The 24,483-nt window shown below is 42.3% G+C and overlaps 1 protein-coding gene across 1 annotated transcript in view; it reads right to left on the reverse strand.

The window, feature by feature from the left end:
- Window positions 1-24,483, reverse strand: part of DMXL2 (Dmx like 2) — a 1,902,820-nt gene that overhangs the window by 856,449 nt on the left and 1,021,888 nt on the right. The window contains exons 23-25 of the mRNA XM_044076363.1: window positions 22,725-24,401; window positions 18,027-18,137; window positions 583-752 (exon numbers count right to left, since the gene is read on the reverse strand). Of these exons, the coding sequence (XP_043932298.1) occupies window positions 583-752; window positions 18,027-18,137; window positions 22,725-24,401 (1,958 nt within the window). The remainder of the gene's footprint in view (window positions 1-582; window positions 753-18,026; window positions 18,138-22,724; window positions 24,402-24,483) is intronic.

The following is a 24,483-nucleotide window of genomic DNA, read 5'->3' on the forward strand; positions in this document are numbered from 1 at the left end:
ACCTTTTATGTAGAGTCTGTATGTCCTGTGTCTGTATGATTTTTCACTTGGCGTTCCTGTTTGTTCACTACTACAAAGACATGTAGGTGAAGTACTTGTAGTCCAAAGTGCACAAAGCCAATGTGTCACATCTATGAATTGTGACTTGTCAAAATTGTACATTAAAACTTAATGAATACACTGCTCACTTTGGCGGGGGGTGCATTTAGAAATCTGGGTACAATTTCAAAAATCATGGCTACAGACAAATGTCTTTATTACAGTTCTGCTGTGTCTGACTCTGGCTGAGTTTAATAGAAAGGCAACATTTTTACTTAGTTCAGCTGAACACTTTACCTTGTAATGGTGGGGGTCAAAACAGCCTTTTAGTTTTATTTATTTATAGATGAAAAGTTCAGTATCTAATGTAGTGGCAATGCTACTGGTGATAACTTGTCGCCTACAGTAAAAGGCAAACAAAAGATTAATATTTAACAATAATAATTCAATAATACACATCTACTGGGGTTAAAGTAACCATGAAAAAGAAAATCAATAATAATAACATTTGATAAATTAGACAAAAACACACCTACGACATACCTTTTCAATACATCTTCGAAGAGTGTTAATATTTCTGGCCCACCAACCCACTCCCATGGCTCTCAGTTCTGACCACTGTGGATCACCTCTCTGTACAGCAGGAATCATGTTCAGTAATTCCTCTTCAGCTTCAGAGTGAAAAGCCCATGCAAAATGACAGGTAGACAACCCTAAATATAGAAGTAAAATTATTATACATTTTAGTCATGTCTATTTTAAACATGACTAGAGAAAGTATCATTCTCTGACTGTACTTAGAAACAAAGCCTGAACATTTGCAAAAAGGGGACTTTTTGGACTGACAGACTACTCATTTACAGCAGTTCCCTCAACAAACAAGTTATGCATAGTTGTATGTTTACCAAATGCTTGGTGTTGTCTCAAAATACATGAATTTTCTTGACAATTTGTACATTATATGTCTGGTTTGCAAGTAAAGCTTAATTGTGAAGTCATTGCATTTAACTATTATACAATAGTCAGGAAAGTACAGTTGTGTACACTTACCATAAATGTAGATGTTCAAGTGTATTCACTGTTGCAGTCATCACATTTGGGTTATCTGCTTACAGTAGCCCTCAGTCGGCCTGATTATCAAAGTCTTGGGTCCTACGTCGGTTGCGGTCTCATCTTCCATGACATCAGATAGTCAGGGGTATAAAGCATGCAGCCGACGCCATTACATCAGTTTTTCTTGCCCCAGATGTCAGGTGACCCCCTAATGGGAAGCAATTAAATATAAATATATATATATATATATATATATATATATATATATATATATATATATATATATACATATATATACATACAAGGTTATACCTCCAACAAAAAAGCAAACACACCAAAAAGTGAAAACAAAAAAAAGAGAGTGGATTTGTAGAACTAAACTCCTTTATTGGTAAGCACTTTCGTTGGCAAAAGGTAAGCCAACTTCTTCAGACCATCGAAAAACATACAGGATACAATCCCATGTGAAAAGGACTGCCTTTTATACACAGTGTTAGTCTAATCAAGCAATTAATTAAGTAAAAAACAATCAACAATAAAAAAACACAAGTAACCATTTGTTTGCTGAACCAGAGATTTGTTTTACATAGGTTTTCCTAAAATCAGTAATCCTTAGGCAATAAACTTTCTCAAGCCTAATTTATCTCAATATTAAAAGTGCCAAATCACCCAGCCTTGTGATGGTACCATAGTTACTTTAAAATTACTAACTTTTAAAACCATGTATATTAAAAGATCCTAAATGGATCTATTTATTCAAAAAGGCTTGTAATACTTATCTAGCTAAGGCTTTTATTTTGAGGAAACATTTGATAGATACATATTCATTTAAACCTGGCATAATATAAGCCATGGTACGGATCTGCCATGCCAATTCTATTTCCTCGAGTTTAAGTTGCCATGGGCCACCCCTGCTGCTACGGTCTACTTTTTGCAAGACAATAAAACTGAACTTATGGTCTGGGTGTTCTATTATATGCCTTGCTAGGGCATTTGTACTGATCTGCCTATCAATGCTATATTGATGCTCGTATATCCTTTGCTTGAGCTTTCGTTCTGTTTTTCCAATATAGTAACCTTCGCATTGGTTGCAGACAGCCCCATATACTAACCCTTGGGAATCACATGTATGTCTACCCCAAATTTGATACGTCTTATCTCTGATGTTAACCTTATTAGTCACTTTAATATGTTTACATTGGGCACATCTTCCACATTTAAACATACCAGTTTGGACTCTTAAAGCTTTTTTCGGTCTCTCAACCAAGTTTTTCAAATTGAGACCTCTTCTGTATGTTATAGGTGGTACTGTGCCCAACATTTTGACTAATTCGTTATCCTGTTGTATTAAAGACCAATTTTTACATATAATCTCCCTAATGCTACTTGCATCTAGGGAATAGGTTGTTAAAAAAACTAGTTGCCCCATTCAATACCTTTTCTTTTCCCTGGGAAATGTTAACAACATTCCCCACTGGTGGGGTTGTGTAAACTTATTTTTCCTGTACCAAAGGTTGAAAATACCCTATTGATCTTTTATTACGTACCTCTTCTATCACTTGATCGATTAAGGGCAAAGGATAAGCTCTTTTTAAGAACATTTCCTTGAGGAGATTACACTCCTCTAAGAAGTCATTGAAATTGGATACCATCCTCGCTGCTCTTAATGCCTATCCCTTAACCACTGCCCTTCTCTGATGGAGGGGATGGCAACTTGTGAAATGTAAGAACGTATTAGAGTATGTGGGTATTCGATGGATGGTAGAACTAAATTGCCTATTGTTATTGTGTTTACTAAGGTGGATGTCCGAAAAGTTAACCTCATTTTGGCCTACTTGGTATGTGAATTCCAAGAATGAAGTAAATGAAGTAATTTCAGTTATAAACCCATTAATCATGTCCACCGGCTCCCTCCACAAGAAGAACAGGTCACCCTGGTACCTTGTGTACCAGGCCACATGTTCTTTGTATGTTGTACAATTAAATAGGAAGGACCTTTCCCAATAGGCCAAGACACTGTTAGCAAAACTGCTCCCACAAGGGGAGCCCATTGCAATACCACTCTTCTGGAGGAACAATTTGTCTGAAAAAAGAATATAATTATTATCCAGTATTATTTCAAGGAGAACTTCTATCAAATTAATTTGTTGATGTTCCATCCCCCTTATGTGAAGGAACTCTCTAACCCATTTGATTCCTGTTCGGTGTGGAATGGAGGTATAGACGTCCTTGATGTCAACTGTAAGGAAAATGTGATGTTCATTAAACTCTAGTGCATTAATGTTTTCCAAAAAATGCCAAGAATCTCGACATACTTGTGTCTGACTTAAACGGTTTCAATTTGCAGTCAACAAACTTGGCACAAGCATATGTCACAGAACTCCTACCATCCACAATAGGTCTAAAGGGTGGACTATTAAGATCCTTATGTATTTTAGGGGCACCAAACAATGTTGGAACTACTGGGGCTGGCATGGCCAAAAAATGGTATGTATTCACATCAATGCTCCCTTCAAGAAAAAGGTTGCTCAACATGCTATTAATTTTATTATATGCCCCATTTAGCTCATTCTGGCTTGCACTAACATATACATCACTATTTAATAAACTCAACATTCTTGTTTCATAGACCTGTTGGTCCATAAACACCAGCCCACCTCCTTTATGGGGTTTCATAACTCTCACGTTACATACATTAAGCAGTTTGAGAAGATCCCGTTCATTAACAGTCATGTTTCTATTTCTGTTATACTTAGCTACACTACAATTAAGTGCATGCCTAATGTCCATTTCACAAATTTTCTCAAACATAGCCAATGACGCTTGGAGAGGCGGATTTAACAGACTTGAAACTCTTAAACTGTTGGTAAGTCCAGAGTTTTGTCCCAGTTCACAAGTCAGATTGAGTTTACGAACAAACATTTTCAAGTCTATAACAATTCTGACTACGTTAGCTCTGTGGTCCAGAACAAAAGTCAGCCCTTTGGCAAACAAATTGGCCATTTCCTCATCAACTTCCAATGAGCTAAAATTAAAGATATGGAAGTCTCCTTCTGTAGTCACTAAAACTTTGGGTAGGCACTGGACTACCTCCTCCTTCTGTTTTGGTGCCTCCTTTGTGGGGCTTGTTTCTTCTTGTGCCTTGGTTGTGCTATTTGTTGCTGGCCGGTGTGGGTACTCCGAAAACCCTGCTGAAAATTGTCTCCTATTTGATTGTTCATATTGTTCTGAGCAATAGAGCCCCCCCCCCCACAAACTTGGTTGTCACCTTGGGCCATTCTGCTGTTGATAATTATGAATGCGCTCACTTCGGTGTACTTCTGTTGTTTGGGGAATGATTATATCATCCTCATTTTCCAAGTCAGTGTCTCCACTCGAGGAAATAGAATTGGCATGGCAGATCCGTACCATGGCTTATATTATTCCGGGTTTAAATGAATATGTATCTATTTAGAAGTTATGTACTCACCATAACGTTCCATCTGAGTAGGTATCTTCATTTGTCTGCAACCTTTGGGAATACAGATCCGATCTCGGATCCGAGCCGGCAACTTTTACCACAGCATAGATCCGAGCTCCTAGCTCCTCCCTTTACCCATAATCCCCTGCCAACCCTAACTGACCTCAGATCAAGTCTGCCCGATATAAGCAATGTTATTGTGCCCCGGAAGGGGCTTATCCAAGACAGATCCTATAGGTCAGGGGGAAGGAGGGGGGGATGGTTGCAGACAAATGAAGATACCTACTCAGATGGAACGCTATGGGGAGTACATAACTTCTAAATCTGAAGTAGGAACTTCATTTGTCAGCAACCTTTGGGACAGAGTCCCCAGCTACCTGAATCTTGGGTGGCCTTTATGGAAGAACATTCCGGAGCACTGCAGAGCCAAAGGACACCCTACCTCTGGAGACAACATCCAGTTTGTAATGGCTGATAAAGGTATGAGATGAGGCCCAAGTGGCTGCGGAACAAACATCATCTAAGGGGACCCTAGATTTAAAAGCCGTCGAAGCAGCGACGGCCCTAGTAGAATGAGCTCGGACTCCCTGAGGTGCAGGCCTTCCCGAACTCTGATACGCTAAGAGGATACAATTAGCTATCCACCGTGATAGTGTAACTTTAGAAATTGACTTGCCTAAACTTGTTTTGGCAAAGGAGACAAACAACTGGTCAGATTGCCTATGACCAGCAGTTCGATGAGTATAAAAACGTAATTGTCTGTGCACATCCAAGGAATGCAGTTTATATTCTCCTTTGTTCTGGTAATGGGGAAAGAACACGGGAAGATTAATAGATTGATTAATATTAGCTTCCGAAGACACCTTAGGCAGAAAGGACGGATTGATCCTGAGGTAAACTCTGTCTGGATGGAAGGATAAATACGGTGGCTTAACACATAGAGCCTGAAGTTCAGAGACCCTTTTAGCTGAAGTAATGGCCACTAAGAAGGCCGTTTTCCAAGAGAGATATTTAAGATCAACCGTGGCCGCCGGCTCGAAAGGGGGGCTAGTCAAGGCTTGGAGAACCAAAGACAAATCCCATGGGGGTACTACCTCCCTGACTGGAGGTCTGAGAAGGAAGGTACCCCTTGAGGAAAGCTTTGCAAAGCTTGGAAGTCATCAGAGGGCCTGATTCATGCCCTACATGATAATGCGAAATCGCTGCCAGTTGTACCTTGACTGTAGAGCAGCTAGCCCCTTGATGAAAAAGGGTAGTTAAGAACTCCAAAACCGACGTGAGAGGTGCCGTGAAAGGACCCAAGTGATGGTGCTCCGCCCAGATGGAGAAACGTTTCCACTTGCTTCGATAGACTCTTCTGGTGGAAGGTTTATGTGCTGCTACTAGGATGGCTTTGACTGGTGAGGAGATTCCGGGAGTCCTAATCAGGAGTGGAACTGGAGCAACCAAGCCGTCAGCTTGAGGTTGACCAGGTTGGGGGCCGGGAGACCCAGAGGGTGGGTAATGAGATCCGGGAGTGGATCCAGAATTCATGGTGGATGAATTAGGTGAGACCACAGGTACGGGAACCATGTTTGACGAGGCCAGAATGGGGCAATGAGGATCATTTTGCTCCCCAGCCGACTGGCTTTCTGTAGGAGTTTCAGCATCATGGGCAAAGGAGGATAAGCGTAAAGGAGACCGGGAGGCCAAGCATGTACTAGAGAGTCTCTCGGGGTCTCCCCCTGAAGGGGGATTAGAGCGAAGTAACTGTTGCATTTGGTATTTGAAGGAGAGGCAAAAAGATCGCAACAGGGTTGCCCCCATAGGGCAAATATTTGTTTCGCTACTAGAGGATTGAGAGACCATTTGTACAGAGTCAGAATCAGATGACTGAGCCTGTCTGCTAGGATGTTGGACCGGCCCGGAATGTGCGTTGCAATAGGAAAGCGGTTGGTGGAAATCGCCCATTCCCATACTCTGATGGCCTTGCGACAAAGGGGATAAAACCTGGTTCCCCCCTGTTTGTTGATGTACCAGACAACTGACATGTTGTCTGTTTGTACTGCAATTGTCCCAATCGGTAGAAGGCTGTGAAGTGCCTGCAATGTCAAAAGCACCGCCCTCATCTCTAGGACACTGATATGCAAAGAGGTCTCTGTGTCGTTCCACGTGCCTTGGACCATTCTGCCTGAATAGTGCCCCCCCCACCCCAGGCGAGAGGCGTCCGTGGTCACTGTGGCGACGGGGGAAGGCATCGAAAATGGTCGTCCCGTGTGTAGACTCGGGGACCGGAGCCACCACATGAGCGACCCTCTGCAAGCCCTGCTTAGGGGAATAGGATGGGACAGGGGGTTGCGAGACAGGGACCATTGTACTTGGAGGGTCCGCTGCAGGACCCTCATATTTAGGCGGGCTAGGGGTAGTAGAGGAATGGCTGCCGCCATGGACCTTAGAGCCCTCAGGATCAATTCTGCAGGTGGAGCAGGAAGAATGAGAATGGCCTTGACATGCAACCTCAGGTTCTGAAGCCGATCGGGAGTTAAGAAGGCAAGCATTATCCTGGAATCCAATCTCGCTCCTATAAAATCTATTACTTGTGAGGGGACTAGAGAGGATTTGGTCATGTTGATAGTTAACCCTAGACATGGAGCAAGGTCGAGGAAGTAATCCCTGCCTGAACAGAGCAGATGCCTTGTTGGGGCAATGAGGAGCCAGTAGTCCAGGTACGGAAAGACCTGAATTCCCCTGAAGCCTCAGGTGGGCCGCTATGACCGCCAAGACTTTGGTGAACACCCTGGGGGCTGAGGTGAGACCGAAGGGAAGGGCCCTGAACTGAAAGTGACTGGCTCCCAGCCAGAAGCGGAGGAACCTCATGGAGCGTCTGTCCACTAGGATGTGGTAGTACGCATCCTTGAGGTCTAAAGAGCACATCCAATCATTCTCCCGTAATAGGGGGAGAATAGATTGTAAGGTGACCATTCGGAACTTTTCTTTGGGTACTGCCAAGTTCAGGAGAGAGAGATCGAGAATGGGTCTCAAGTCCCCTGTCTTTTTTGGCACCAGAAAGAACCTGGAATAAAACCCCAATCTGAACTGATCTGAGGGGACGGGTTGGATGGCTCTTTTTTGCAAAAGCTGCTGAATTTCTGTAGCAGATGTCTCCCTCTGAATGGGTGGTACGTCGGGGAGGCTTTTAATTTTGGGGGTTACAATAAAAGGAATTTGGTAACCTCTGGATATGATGCGAAGCACCCAGCGATCTGTTGTTATGGACTCCCACATAGCTAGGTGCTTCAAAAGACGCCCCCCGACTGCCTACAGAGTGGAGCAGCTGGGCAACCCCTCAGGGGTTCTGCGTGGGCCTCTCAGAGAATGGTTCCATGGACCCCAAAGTTTCTGGGATCCCCTCTGCCTCTTGGGCGGCATCCTCCCTGTCCTCCTCTGCCACGAGAGGACTGGTTGTCCGGAGCAGACTGGGACTGATGCGATTTTCGGAACCACATCTTCTTCTGACCCTTTTGGTTCTTAGAAAAGGACCTCTGGAGAGCAGAGAAGCAGACTCCGATGGCAGACAACGTCTTCCCATCTTTCTCGCTCTGGACTAAAGTGTCGCGAACGTTTTTTCCAAAAAGTGCAGAACCATCAAAGGGGGCATTCGCGAATGATGCCTTAAAGGGTTCCGAGAAGTCACAGTGTCGGAGCCAGGCCTGACACCTGATTACCAGGCCGGATCCGCCGGCTCTAGCGGCTCCTTCAGTGGCGTGTGACAAGAGCCGCATAGAGGTGTTAGAAACTGAACGTAGAGTAGACATTCGGGAGGAGTACAGATGCTTGTCTCCTTCCGACATGGACTCTGGGGGGATGCAGCATATTCTTTTATTAGATCCCGCTGCATCCGGATGACTTGTGCCATATAGTTCAGCGCTCTCATGGAGAAGGTTGCTGAACTAAAGACCCGCTTCCCCAGGCGGTCCATCGCTCGAGAGTCCTTACTCGTCGGGTGGACCGCAGAGCTCTCCTGAGCCAGCTCTCTCTTGGTGGCCGCCGCCACCAACATGGCATCCACGGGGGGACCTCTGCTCCAGTGGGTTCTTTCAGCAGGGAGACTCAGGATCCTATCCGGGCGCTTGGGGACTGGCTCTACAGTGTCCGGCTGCTTCCAAGCCCTGGTGAAAATAAGGTCCACCAGGGGGTCGGGGGGAGGGGACACCCAAGAGGTAGATGGCCCTGCTTCGAACGCCTCTAGGAATACGGACTCATCGGAGGAAGCCTTGGGGGCAGACCACCCTCCCCTAATCCTGAGCATCTCCATGATGTCTCCAAAGGAGACATCCTCGGGGGGTAACCTTGGGGAGCCTTCCCCTTCATCTAAGTCCGTATCTTCGGTAAGGGACTCAGGGAGTCCATGTGCCTCCTCTTACACTTGGCTTTGTGAGGAACCTCTTCGGGGGGGGGGGGGCTGTCCGAGGAAGACTCACCAGCAATATCACGTTCCGCAGGAACACCCAGAGATGCTGAAGCAGGCTGTCCCGAAGGCCGGGTGATGGGAGCCGGGACCAACTCCGAGGGAGTGCAGGGAGGAGCCGAAGCCAGGACCGGGGGTCCGGATGCACTCAACAGTGCCCTCTCCACCACCGCGAAAGCTGAGGGGGAGCTACTCTCAATAGGCTCGGAGAGTCTGCTCCCACTCAGATCCGAAGTGGGGACCGGATCCGGGGCTGAGACCCTCGGATCTGAAGGACCCGTGTGCTCCGACCGGGACGGAGCCGAAGTCACACAAAGTCCCTCGGATCCGAAACTCCGCCTACGGCTCCGAGAGGTCAGATCCAACAAACTCGAGGGACCAGTCGGAGCCGAAGTAACTAGTACTGTCGGCTCCGACACACCCCCGGATCCGACGTGGCTCGGATCCGAATGCTCCGAACCCGGGAAGCGGGACGGAGAAGGAGCAATTGGGGCAAAAAATGGGGTCGAGCCCCGAGGGAGGCAAACACTCCCATCTGCAGCTGGGCCTGGATGAACCTCCTCATCATCCGGTCCATGTCTGCATCTGACATACTAAATGTGGACCTCGACGAGGCCACTGAGGCAGACCTAGAGTGACACCTCGATGACCTCGACGGGGACCGGGTTGCCTCCTCCCCAGGTCCCGGTGAAAAACAAGGGGACCGGAGCCGAGGAGGAGGCGATCCAGAAACCCTGGATGGAGAAGCCCGCTTGGCGGGCGGGGCCGAGGAAGAGTCCTCCGCCCGCCGCTTATGGTGCTTCTCCTTCCTTTTGTTTTTTCCGGCCTCCCTCTCCTCCGGAGCCAAAACGGGAGGTTGAGTCCCGACCGGAGGAAGGGAGGCAGGGGTAGCTACCACCAAGGCCTGGGTAGCGGCCACCAAAGAACCGGAGGCCGGAGCAGAGTCCGGGGGCAAAAGGCCCGCCAGAATCAGCTTCGACCTCCGGTCCCTTAAGTGCCCTGGGGTTGAACGCTGCACAAATCGTGCATCCCGAAGAGAGGTGTTCAACCCCAAGGTACCTAACGCACCGGGTGTGGCCATCCGCCGATGAAAGCTTATGGCCACACTCGGTGCATTTTGAAAAGATGGCTTTAGGGGCCTCCGACATGTTGAACGGAAAAACACACTCACTAGGCCCCTACACACACACACACTACGAACCAGCGAGGGTAGGGAGGAAAAATTTTACAAAAAAAAGATATCCAAGAGGGAACCTAAACAAACTTTCACAATCACACAAGAAAAGTACAAAAAAATTTTTAAGTTTTTTTCTCACAATTACTCTGAATTGCCAGGAGCTCGAAATTCAGCTTGTAGGCTGAAGCGCGGCAAACTAGATCTGTGGTCAGTTAGGGTTGGCAGGGGATTATGGGTAAAGGGAGGAGCTAGGAGCTTGGATCTATGCTATGGTAAAAGTTGCTGGCTCGGATCCGAGATCGGATCCATATCCCAAAGGTTGTTGACAAATGAAGTTCCTACTTCAGATCAAATGTTTACTCAAAATAAAAGTCTTAGCTAGATAAGTATTTCAAGCCTTTTTGAATAAATAGATCCATTTAGGATCTTTTAATAATACATGGTTTTAAAAGTTAGTAATTTTAAAGTAACTATGGTACCATCACAAGGCTGGGTGATTTGGTACTTTTAATATTGAGATAAATTAGGCTTGAGAAAGTTTATTGTCTAAGGTTTACTGATTTTAGGAAAACCTATGTAAAACAAATCTCTGGTTCAGCAAACAAATGGTTACTTGTGGTTTTTTATTGTTGATTATATTTACTTCATTAATTAATTTCTTGATTAGACTAACACTGTGTATAAACGGCATTCCTTTTCACAGGGGATTCTATCTTGTATGTTTTTCGATGGTCTGAAGAAGTTGGCTTACCTTTTGCCAACAAAAGCGCTTACCAATAAAGGAGTTTAGTTCTACAAATCCGCTCTCTCTCTCTTTTTTTTTTTTTTTGTTTTGTTTTCACTAGTTTTGGTTTTTTGTAAACACACCAAAAAGCTTTTAAGCATAGTAAAGGAGAATAGAGGTATAGCCAAAAGAAGTCAGGGGGCTGGAGGGAGGGAGGGTAACCAGGACTGCAAAAGTGAATACACTCGAACATCTACATTTATAGGCAAGGTATGATAGGAATAATTGCTTCTAGATCCTGAGAATGTTGACACCATAGGCTTTTTAGATACCACTGTAGTTTCATCATATGCGGTCTTGCATATGGAATTAATAGAATGCACGAGGCCATGAACCCCAAGGCTTGCAGTATTTGCCTTGCAGATATAGCAGGGTTTTTGTGGCCACTAGTTAGAAGCAAGTTGTCACATTAATTTGTTTCTCTGGCATAAGGAAAGCCATCTGGGAAATTGTGTTCAAGCTTGCTCCCAAGAATATAATTTGTTGACAGGGTACCAGATGTGATTTATTTTCGTTTATGGTGTACCCCAGACAAGTTAACACCTTTTGTACAAATGTCAGATGATTCAGAAGTATGTCCTGGCTTTCTGCCTGAATTAGACAATTGTCCAGGTATGGGTACATTTAAATATTTCTCTGCCTGCAAAATGCTATGACTGGAGCTAGGCACTTTGTGAATACTCTGGGTGCAGTAGATAAGCCAAAGGGCAGTGCAGAGAACTGATAGTGCATGTAGCCTGCTTTGAAGCGTAGGTATCTTCTGCATGATTCCCTGATTAGGATGTGTAGGTAGGCTTCCTTTAAATCTAGTGTTGCCAACCAGGCATCCTTGCCTAGCATAAGAAGTAACTGGTGAAGAGTTAGCATCTTGAATTTTGGAATCACCAAAAAGGTGTTTAAGGTAGAAATGACACCATGAGTTGCCTTTTCTGGGTACCAGGAAAAGTCTTGAGTAGAAACCTTGTCCCTTTTCCTCTTCTGGTGCACTTTGAATAGCCTTTATTCTTAAGAGAGAGAGTATTTGCTTTTGAGCCTCTGATATGGCCAACTGTTTGGGGTTGGTAACGTGTGGAAGTGAAATCTGTATCCTTGGGAAAATATATTTAAAACCCATTTGTCCTGTGTAATGAGTTCCCAGTTTTTTGCCTGCAGAGCAATCTTTCCCAGTAAAGGAGCAGTCTGTTGAGAAGTGCTTGGAAGTTTTAAAAGTAAGCCTTTGAGACGGTTTACCGTAGGGGGGGAGTCTTACTACTCCTTGATTTGGAAGTGGGAGCCCCCCACTGCTTAGTCCTGTGCGTACCCTGGGACTGAAGCCTGGGTGTTCTACTGGTTCTGGATTTGGACTGAGAAGGCCTGGAAGAGGCAGGAAAGGACCAATTCTTAGACGGCCAATGCCTACTAAATCTTGGAGGCTGTACTTGTAGGAAATCTTTAACAGTTTGCATAGATTTAGCTTTTTCCTCCATCTTTTTAAGAACAACTTCTGCTTTGTTGCCAAACAGGTGGTCCTGATTTAAGAGACCATCCAGCAATTTAGTTTTAACATGATCTGGCAAATATTCCTCCTTAAGCCAAGCATGCCTTCTAAGTACAAACCCGGTGACAGCAGCCCTGCAAGATGCCTCTAGTGAATAAAAACCACATTGCAAGGTATGTTTTCCAACCTATTCAGCAAGAATGCATTAAATCCTGTAAATCCTTATTTTCAGCACAGTCAGGAATCAACATCATTTTCTGTTTAAGCAATCCAATAATATGATGTGAATACTTTAACATATGAAAATGGCAATTTAAGGCCCTGATGGCCAAGGTTGCAGAGGTGTATGCCCTTCTTACCCCATCTATCCAGGGTCCTGGAATCTCTATCAGAGGGGGTAGGATTTTTGGTAGTAGTAACCTTAATGCTCTTGGGTCCCTGTGAAATGTTCTCAGGGTCTGCAGTAGGATTTTTAAAAAGGAACTTATGAGAATCAGGAACCCTGTAATATCTATCAGGTTTTCTGGGAACAGGAGGTAAAGAGACAGGGGCCAAGCTAGATTCTGAAAAGGCATTGTCAACAATGTCCAGCACAGCAGGGATAGCTAAAGGCCTGTGCTGGGGCAGGAGTTAGAAATCTCTAATCCTCTTTTTAGAATTAGAGTATTCCTGGCTTTCCCAGTGAAAATGTTCCCTAAGAGTATGAAGGTTTCACCAAAAGAAAAATCCTCTGGGGGTGAAGCAGAGGGAATAGAGTCCTCTGCATCAGAATCCTCATAGGTAGATAAGGGTAAATCCTGGTCATCAGAGGAGACAGAAATTTCAGAATCCTGGACAGAAGTATCATAAGCAAATTCAGTCCTAGGTCTCTTAGAGGGGGAAGGTTGGCTTCCCCTGAATAAAGTAATAAGGTCTTCAGCCATTCTGATCATTTGTATTTTAGGCATAGAGGCCTGACCATGCGGTCTGGGCGTCGGTTTCCTACGCATGGTTAGAGTTTTAGGCCTAGAAGAAAAATATGGCATCAGTTTAATATGCAAGTCAGCATGCTTGATCAGTTTAATATGCAAGTCAGTAGGCCTGAATACACCCTCAGAAGCTGGTGCCTGCACAGCAGCTCTAGACCCATCCAAGGTAGAGACATCCGCAGGTTCCACAGCTGAAGCATCTCACGGCATACCGGACTCTGAATGGGTCTCAGTACAGGCCTGTGAATCTGAAGTAGCGGGTGTCAGGGGCTGCAAAAGCGCCTCACTGAGTACCGGCGAACTGGTGACTAGCTTAGGAGAAGCGTTATCGGCAGCTTTGGACCTAGGCGGCCTGTCTCTGTCTTTATCTTTGCGTTTTTTCAGAATGTCGGTAGTCGGGTGGCTTACCGAAGACATAGGATAATTGAACAGAGTACCAACATATTTAGAAGCGAAAATGTACTGATGACGAATAGTTTGTGGTTTAAATAAGGCACAAAACCGACAGTGAGATACATCGTGGTCAGGGCCTAGGCAAGGAATACAGTACGGATGAAAATCTTTATAAGGTATTTGCTTTCCACAAAAAATACATTTATTGACTTTTACTAACATTGGTTTAGAGCAAGAAAAAGTTTCCCCAACGGGATACTTAGCTTTAGTTGAAGACTTTGGTTCTGAAACTCGAAAACGAAAATTTCAGGAGATGGCCAACCGGCACTTGAGAACTGCTTCTGCTTCGGGCACCACACACCAAGTAAAACTGATGTAATGGCATCGGATGCATGCTTTATACCCCTGACTACCTGACATCATGGAAGATGAGACAGCAACCGATGCAGGACCCAAGACTTTGATAATCAGGCGACTGAGGGCTACTGCAAGCAGATAACCCAAATGTGATGACTGCAACAGTGAAACAAGAAGAACATTTGGTGTTTCAAAATGTATCACTAACTGGAAAAAGCAATCAACATGGTTGCTGTAAAATTAATTTGGCAACTGAAATGAGTCCTAGCATTTCTTCAGTGTCTGCATTTCAAATGAAAATAAATACCGGTAATGCCAGTACTTAATAAATGCCTCTAATATGGATTGCAGCTTCACTAACTAAGTAGCTATCAGCTACTTTTCAGCAGTTTTTAGACACTTTTGCTCCCAAAGTTCGAAGAAGCAAGTTTTTTTATCTTTTTTTCATGCAGCCCAACACAATAAATGAGTGATTCTACTAACGCCATGAAAACAAACTCATAGAGCTCCAGTGCATATGAACAATAACATAAACAGGTATTATACAGTTAAACAGCTTTAATATTCAAAAAAACTACAGATGTACAAGTTGAACTTACCATAGATGTAGATGTTCAAATGATCGCAGCTGCAGTAGCCTTAGCTGTATGAGTTATATCCTGCCAAGTCAGACAGTCTGACAGAAAGAGGTTTGTAGCAAACGACCGGCTCTAGCTTGACGTCTCAGGTTATAGGCTTGAATGGCAGTAAAACGTTTGGAAGAGAGAAGGGAGAGGATGTTAAGTTTAAGTACTGTGAAGAGTAAGGACCCAAGAAGTAGATTTGACCTGGCCTGTAGTGGTAGCCATTTAGACTTTGAAAGCGTAAGGCAGTGGGGTTAGATATGAACTGACATATTTTATTGGAGATGGTCTGAAGATTATCAGTGTTTTTGACAGAGGCAGGTGCAAACAACAGGAGAGCATACTCAGGTTGAGCAAGGAGGATGCCTTTTTCTATAGAACCCTTGCTGGATACGAGAGGAACTAAGATATTTTGTTGGCTCAGAAGAGAAGACTGTTGATCTTGGCTTTCACCTTTTGTATGTGCTCATGGATGTTTAGTCATTGATCTAGCCAGATCCCCAAAAATCTAAATAGCTAAAGGAGGTGCTGGATTCAATGGAATTGTTATCACTGACAAGAATATTACAAGACTGGGGGCATTTGGATAATCTTTTTTTTGGGCATTGAACACTAGCTTCTTTGAGTTTAGGCAGTGCTGTGGCTGAAGAAGATCAATTGGAAGTTCAGTTTTAGTTTTATAATGTGAGGGATCAGTTCTTTAGAGGACCACATTAATTGCATAAAGTAGTAATTGTGAATGGGACAGTGGAAATTTGCTGATGAAGATAGAGACCAGAAGACGTGCAACAATGACTACATCCTATTCATACTAGAAATGAACAGTTAGAAAGTCTATGAACAGGTATATTTTCAGCCATCAAAGAGAAAAAGCATTACACCCACCACTAATTATATGTACCAACTTAAGAGCTCACACTACAGTGGGAAAAGGGCAAATTTCCTGATTCCTACCACACTGCAATCTTACACGAACGGCTTGATGAACAGCAAATTCGATGAGACATACTGTTTAGTGTTTATTCCATTTGATGACTGAATACAGACCCTCTTTCAACCATACAGTGGTGTTAGTGGTTCAGAAAAGGTTGTAAATACGCTTAAGAGAGATAGTGAAGGAATTTCTGCAGTGGTACAAGAACCATTGGCAGATATTGTCAGTTCAAGAGTCTGTTCAAGTAGAGGTACAACTTGCTTAGAGGTGATTTCTGCATACCAAAAATGTGGAATTAAGGCAGGGGGTTAGGCAGTCTTTTATGTGTGGTTGCATTCAGGATAGGTGAAGATCTGGGAAGGCTTTAGACTAGTCTATGTCAGAAGGGGTAAGATTACCAGGGCAGGATATATATTCTAGTCTGGATAATTAAATTGGAGAATATCTTCTGTTACTTTGTTGACTTCCTGACAGAAATGTTTAGGTGAGTGAAGAAGTTTGTTTAGCTTTTAGTTGCTTAGTTTTGAGTCTATTGGTGGACTGTTTGATCAACTTCCTCAGAGTTTTGTAATGGTCAAGATTGTTGGGAGTGGAATCTTGTTTCAACATTTCCCAAGCTTCACCACATAGTTTCATTAGGGAGTTAAGATATTTGCAGCCATTATGTTTTGGGGTCTTTCAGTAGCCTTGAGATGATTGGGAAGTTGGTATCCTGACATTAGAGTAGTAATAAGTCTGTTATGTTACTAGCAGCAATGTTAGCTTCAGAAAGGCAGAGCATTGGGGGCCATCACTAGTGGCAAGCGTAGAATGCAGAATGGAGACATTAGGCTGGGAGGGGGGTGGATTTGACTTGTAAATTCTGTAAGACGAATGTGATAGGGCAATGATCACTAAAAGTGAGTGAATGATGATACAGCAGACTTTGTTGGCATGTGTTGTAATAATGAGGTCTAGAACGGAAAGGTTTGGGGTTGGGTCTAAGTGGGATTTCTACCAGTTGATCTGCAAGAAATTCAGTTAAATAATGCCTAATTGGGCTCAGAAGATTTGGGTTAAAGTCAGGATGATGGCAAATTTATTTGGTTTGATGTGACAGTATGGATATGATTATTATGTTTTTTTTAATTTGAGGAGTTAATCAAAAGGTGGCAGATGGGCACTGGACAGGTATAGGCACTGTGAAGACTAGACTAGAAGCTCAGTTAGTAACGAGTTGGGGTTTAAAGTCAATGGATATATTATCTTGTGAAATAACTAAGATGTTAATAGATGATTTGTGCATTGGCATAACACCACCACCAGGTCTGGCACCTTGCTGGGTATCAGATGAATAAATATAACTAGGGAATAAATTATGTTTATGAGTGATGCCCATTCTTTAGCCATGACTCAGTTATTGCAAAGATATCAAGGGAGTGTGAGCAGGGAAAATAGGCTGTCACTCTTGTTTCTATAATGTTTTTATCATTAAGAAGTGCACATGACAGCTTGACTTTGGAGCGTGTGCGGATTTGAGAAACTGAGAGGTATTTAGAGTTGACGAAATTGATATGGGAGGGAAAGAAATAGAGAGATGTGAGAATGGAAATGCAAGAATAATGTGAGGTAAGATAGGGAAAATACGTGCACACGGGTTTACATTTAACTTGGAGAGTTTATGATCCTTAAATGTGGGATGGTGTCAAACACCTTTGCAAGGTCTAGATAAGCAGTGTGTACTGATTTCATCTCATCTGGCATCACTAGCTCAATTAATGGAAAGACAACAATTGATATAAGCTCCCACTCCAAAATACACTTATTGTAAGGTGGCATGGAAAGTCTGAAAACCAGTTAGTGATAGTACGATTCAAACTACAAGATCTTAACTGTTACATTCACACATTACTTCCTGATGAGGCAAGCATAAAAATGCTACTGATTTTATATTACTCTTTGGTTGTTGAAATGTCAGCTATGGTTTCATAAATATCCTGAGTGCAACGTTCTAGATCAAAACTGTATACATATATGTTTAACAACATAAATCAATACTTTTCAGCTGTCAGTCATATATTTATATTTCACAATAAAGTTTAAACAGAAACATGGATGATCACATAGAATAAGTATACAATTATAAATAATACAATCAAAATTCTGACCGTTATCAGACTGTGTTACCAAAAATGAAGATTTAATGGCTGATGTAATGTCAGTACTAATTACAACACATAACTAATTCATAATACGATATATTAAGGCAGTCTAAAATATTTTCCTGTATTCAAGTCTGCTCCTCTCCTACAGAACAATTTAATATCAAACATACCCTGATGTAAAAGCTGCATTCTGTACAATGGTGGCAGTGATGTTAACAGACAGGTGTGCAGACGCATGGCAAGTAAATAACGTAAGCCGCACTCATCCAATGTCTCGCCACCTGCGAAAATACAAACACAGTATTCTAAGGTACCAAGACAATGTGGACAAAACCTGGAATACAAAATAATTCGTTTTTTAGGACTTCAGGATTAGAATGTTTCTGATTTTAGCTGTACACCAGGATTACTTCATGATGAAAATGTTAGCATGCACCACACTCTGCTGTGCTATCAGGCTATGGCACCCTTCAGATTTATATCTCTTACCCCTTTTTCATGGCTACTAAATTTTCATTAAATATACAACAAATCTAATGTTACAGCCAACTTCAGACAAGAATATGACACCACTTACAGACTACCATATTTGCAGAGTTGCCATATTCCATGTGCTCACAGTTCGATGTCCCCCTTGAGAAACACTCATCTTTAGACATTTTAAAACTTGACAATTTCTAATACCCAAGCATTTATTTTTTATATTTTCAGTAAAATCAAATATTTGCAAATTCAATACAATTCTAACTCCTAGCCATCTCTAGTGGTGCAGTGGGACGAAGTCATGGCTATAGCCCTAGCCACTTAGATTCAATTAGCAGCTCTGGTATTTGTTGAATCTGATGTGGGAAGGGTAGATGTGCCCATCTTTGGGGAAGGGGATAGCAGCAGATGCAGACTGCCACACTCACTGAGAGGAAGGTCAGATGCAGATGTGGCCTGTGAGGCAGGATGTCAGGCCACCAAGCTGCTGCTTGATGCTAGCTTTCATTCACAGATGCAGAGAAGCAAGCACCTGCATGGCGAAGAAACATTGGCCACCACAGTGATGGAGGTCACAAATCCCCATACCAACACTTACCATGTCTGACTGGGTGACGGCCCCTCCAGGTAGTTCATACCTATATACCTAATATGCCCAGTACTGGGGGAAGAGATTGGCTCAAGACTGATCAGGAAGCTTGACTGATAGCAGGCATGCTGGAAAAAAACATCTAGGAAAAACAAACTATAACTCCATTTATCATAACTAATGTATTAGTGTCTAAACGTGTATCATATTAATAATAAGGGAACGGTTTGTATTAAAATACAATACTATAAGGAAAATTTGCTTTGTAATGTCTTCTTGTCTTAGACAACTAAGACATGTTATTTAATAGTATGTAACTATTAATACTAAAGAAAAAGGAATAATCCACTATCCAAAATTAATAAATGTAGAAGCTTTCTAGAACAGTGAACCATTACATTCTTCACATATAGATAAGATGTGAAACATCAAAAGCAGCATGTTGAAGAAAACTGTCAATATTATAAAACTAAATCCATTTTTTTACAGCTGGCTGCCTTATGAATGGTGACCACAAAAAAATCCTGTAAAAGTTTGAACTCTAAACTTAATGGAGACTCACACCTGGCTACTTTGGGAAAATAGCTGATGCAGGATTCCTTCCAGATATTTGTCATCCACACTATCAAGTCTGCAAGATGTGACTTTAGTACCTTAAACAAAGGGTTAGCAACTTTCAACATTATTGTACATTATTGTTTACAGTTACAGTTCTAGTATTAATAAACCATTGTGTCGACACACATGGAGCTGTAGAGCACATCTGAAAAGTAAGAGAAACTGTTAATACAAGCAGTGTTTCCTTCTATGAATAAAATGGAATTATTTCTACTAAAGTCATTGAGACAATAGGGGCAACTCAAGAAAAGACAAGTCAAGCATGAAAAAAACCTCCACTGTGGGCCTTGGAGATGGGAATGTACAGCTGTATTAGGAGCTTGCCTTAACTGTATCTGTTAGAGTATATACACTGTTACAGTACTTACTCATAGGTTCCTGAGTGCATAAATCCAGTTAGCAGTCTGACTACCAGAGCTCTTTGCCCTTTCCCCTTCTGGCTAACAGATGTCCTTCCACTCATATGTCATGATGTTGGCATGAAGGAACATTGGCCAGCACTCTCTTCTCATTTTTCCTGTCCTGGCAAAAATAATCCATTTCAAAGGAGTCAAAGTACAAGCTCTCTATAGGACCCCTATTGTATGAATGAAACCCAACTACAGAACCCTCCAAACTCCTTCCCCAGAATACTAAACGCTGATTTAGGGATGTGTCTGATCTCTACAGTAGAGAAGAAAAACAAAAGTCTGATTAGGGTACTAACCCAAACCACATTTATGCCCCAAGAAGAGAGGGTATAGTGAGAGATAACCGCTACAGCAACAGTGGATATACTAAAATATTTGCAAATATGGTAAGCTCCTTACCTACTTGTACCATGTTTTTTGTAATGTCCACTGCTGCAAAACTGACTTTTAAGAAGACTCCCACAGTTTATGGACCAGACAGTGGTCAGCCCTGCAAAAAGGCAGAAGTAAATAGGTCCTGCAAGAATGGATGTGGCAAAGCCTGTGCTGTGTCTGGAAGGACTGCTTGGGTTATAATGCTGAAAAGGTGTGTCTAGACTACTAAGATGCTGTTTCCAATATAGACTGTATACCTACTACTCTCATGAAGGTGGTGGTAGCTGCAGTGACCCCTGTAAAATGGGCCCTAGCATGACTTGGAATTGTCTTACCACAAAAGGAGTAATAAAAGCAGATGCAATGAATAACCTACTTTGATATGATCCGTTACATAACAGGTTTTGCACTTCCTGTCTGTAGCAAAAGAAATTAATAACTGCTCAGATTTCCTAACATCTTTGTTTTGCACTAGGAAAATGTCAATTGCCTCTACATGTTTACCGAGTATAGGATTCTTTCTCCCTTATGATGGGAAAAGTACAGGAGGTATATAGCACATTCACTGACATTTCTGTCACCATCTTAGGCATGAAATAAGGGTGGCATGAGGTGACTGTCTTTGTGCAAGATTAAAAAAGGATCTCTACATATAGGAGAGTCTGCAGCTCCATTAGTGATACCAGCAATGCAGTTTTCCAGAACAGATGTTTCACTGAGGCAGAGAAAGCTGTCTCAAAAAAGGAGAAAATGAGAATTTCCACGATATAATTCAGGTCCCATCCTGAACTTATTTTCTTTTTGGTGGCCTTCAATGAAAGATCACTTTTAGGAACTGCTTAACAGGTATCAGGGAGTTCAGTGGTGGTTCCAGTAGCAGACAGGTTAATATGATCAAAATGTGTACCTTCAGTGAGGCACATTATAAGGTTGTTTTGTAGATGTCTAACATACATTTGAGAACAAGTGACACCTGATCAAAAGGTGGGATCCAGTCACTGTTAAAGCACCACAGGCAGACCTTTTCCAATTAGCCAGGCATGATTTCCTTATATTATGTTTTCCAGCCACTCTCATGACATGCAGCTTGTACTCAAAATTCATGTGCCAAAATGGGATAAAGGCTAGATCATCGACATTGTAAGCCTTAGTATTCTCAAGCTAGGTCAGACTAGTGATTCCATCATCACAGTTAAAAGATCCATATGTTGGGGCAACATGACTGGTTCTGCCTTAACTAGACCGAATATCAAGGAGAAACAATGTTGCCTCAGATAGAAAGACACTATCAATAGCCTCTCCTACGTTATCTTCTGTAACACTCTAGGGATCATGGTTATATGAGGGAAGGCATATAGAAAAAGATTTGACCAGTTTGTGGAGAAGTCATCTGTTGCTCAGGCATCCACTGTATTTATCCTGGTGCAGAAGTTTCTCAGTTATGTGTTTTCTGGAGAAGCAAAAAGGTCTAATTGAGGCATATACCACCTGTGAACAATATCCAGAAATAGTATAACCCACTTGTGATCTACATCCAAAAATAAATCCCTGTTTAGCATCTACTCAGGGGGTTCACTTCTGTTCTGCTTAGTTGGCATGCTAACATATTCTCCTATAATGGAATGTAAGTTTCCCCTGAGGGACAGATATAACTTGTAGTGTAAGAATGGAAGCATGCCCAATCGCCTACACAGAGGGTACAAATGAGTACCTCCCTATTTGCTGATGTACTAAATTTATTTACTTATTTATTTTATTTGACATTTGTTTACTGGGAAAGTGCGACTGGACAAGAAGTCCATTTTCAGCAGAGGTCCGGGGAGAAATAATAATAATAATAACAACAACAATAATGATGATAATAATAATGATAATTAATTAATTCACTTAGCATTTTGCAGAATAGTAGATTAGTGCAATAGTAGTAACAACAACACTATTGTGGCAGTGAGTAAGTACAGTAGTTATATACAGAAATTGAATAACACAAAAGAGTGAAAGATTGTGACAGAACATAGAAAGAAGCAAGACTGAAAATATAGACAAGGAAGAGTAAGAGAAAGAAGAAGAAGATAAAGAATAAAGTGAAGAGAGATGTTAGTGAAAAGGAGAGTAAAAGGGAAAATAAGGTGAAACTAGACTAGGCAGGTGATGGCGAGGTAAAGGTTATGTAAATGGCAGACTGGGTAAGGAGAGAATAAACAAAAGAGTGGATGGCAAAAGGATGAAATCATCCAGGATTAACACAATAGCAAAGTCATGAAAGTATAGTTGATTAAAATGCAACACAATTCTTAACTCTACCTAGAGCATAATGTGTCTAAATAAAACTTACTATTTTTTGAATGCAAACATCAAGACAGCATGTACAACACAGTACAGAGAATACTAACCTGAGTAATTTTTATCTCTGCTTTCTCCAATTTCGGTACTTGTTGTGGCTACTGTATCTGCCAATGCCACCAGGAACATCTGCTCCAGTCGAGTGAGTCCTGGCAAACTGGAATGCATGAGATGACTTGATAATACCTGTGCATGCTCTGGGCCAAAATAAGTTGGTCCATACTGGGATAAATTAATTATCCTTGATCTGCTTTCTTTTCTTTCAGTTTCAAAAGACATGAAGTCATCAGTTGTGACCATCTGTACATGAAATAAATCAGCATAATGATCCTCTGATTGCTTTTGAGTTTCTGAACCTTTTGTTGTTTTAGCAGCTTCTTCTGTAGCTTTATAGGAAGTGTCCATATCTGCAGCCAGTAATGCGTAGAGTGGCAAAGGAGGCACTGAATCAATTTCAGTGTAGTCGCGGGTACCATCTTTCCCCGCAATTACTGTGTCCTTCACCGTGCTGCCACTAGCACTAATGGTACGTGAAAGATGGCGTTTAATTCCTCCACCATCTCCTGCATCTAGGTCTCTCACAACTGCAACCTCACCAGCTATGCATTTAACTAAATGAGAGAGAATAGCTTTTGCCCTACGTACTTTCCCTAAGTCCATGAGTTCCAATAACTGAGTGGGATGATACTGTGGAAGGGTTGGGGAAAGAACATGAGCAGCTTCAAAAAGGCCACCATCCTGTATCACAGCTGGAGTACCAAAAACATCATCAGCTATAGTTGATCCATCAATAATACTATGTTTCTTACTGAGCACTGCTGAAGAAATTTGTCCTAAATCTTCAGTGAAAGATTTGCTTTCAGTATCCCACTGATGTAATGGCTTAGTGGCCTGTTTCCACTGTGCGTAAACTTGCATTTCACAATCCATTCCGACTACCAGTATGCCATCCCTTACCCAAGATAACGAAACTGGAAGTGAGGGTGTGCCGTCTATAGATGATACCAGATCAATCGATCTCAGAAGAACCCATTTTGATTTAATTCCTTGCTTTATGCTCCCACCAAGTGGCAATGTAATCATAGCCATCCCATCTTTGCTACTGATTTGGTCAGTCATTATCCCTGACATTCTTCCATACATGAATATATTAGAGACCACTCCAACAGTTAAAATATGAGAGCCATCTTCTTTGGATACCCAGTCTAAATGGACCAAGTGCTTTATGTTGGGAGTGAGATGCCTGTCCTTATTCAAAAATACATCTGACTTACTGTACACAAATAAATTGCTATCCACACTAACTCTTGGATCAAGCACACTTCCAAACTTTGTTAAATCATCTAAATTAATCGTCTGTTCTTGCACCCACTCAGATCCTCCTGTGGACTCGCATTCATAAATACAAACGTGCATTGAAAATTCTTTGGAAATGAAACCATTCTGCTGAACTGGACGCTTATATGCAACAGCAAAACGTCCAGTATAAGAGCAGCTAACAGCCACAGGCCTTCCAAGTACATCCAGAGCACTACTTTCATTTTCTCCCTCCTCATTCATCAAGGTCCAATTTTCCCAATGGTAAGTGCGTTCCTTTTCAAAATGATCAGAGTCTGGTTTAGGTTCTACATTGCAGCTCCAAAATCTCACTTTATCATCTGAGCAAGATGTCACTATTAGATAAGGTGCAAGGCAAACAGGATAAATTGAGGATGAACTCAGATGACCTAAGTAGGAGAAAAAAAAGTCAAATTAGTTGTGAAATAATGACTTTTCTTAAGAATATATACATCTTTTTTGTCAACCAAG

Source organism: Protopterus annectens, chromosome 7.part0 (assembly GCF_019279795.1).
Source record: "Protopterus annectens isolate FY-2018-M chromosome 7.part0, PAN1.0, whole genome shotgun sequence".
Taxonomy (NCBI): domain Eukaryota; kingdom Metazoa; phylum Chordata; order Ceratodontiformes; family Protopteridae; genus Protopterus; species Protopterus annectens.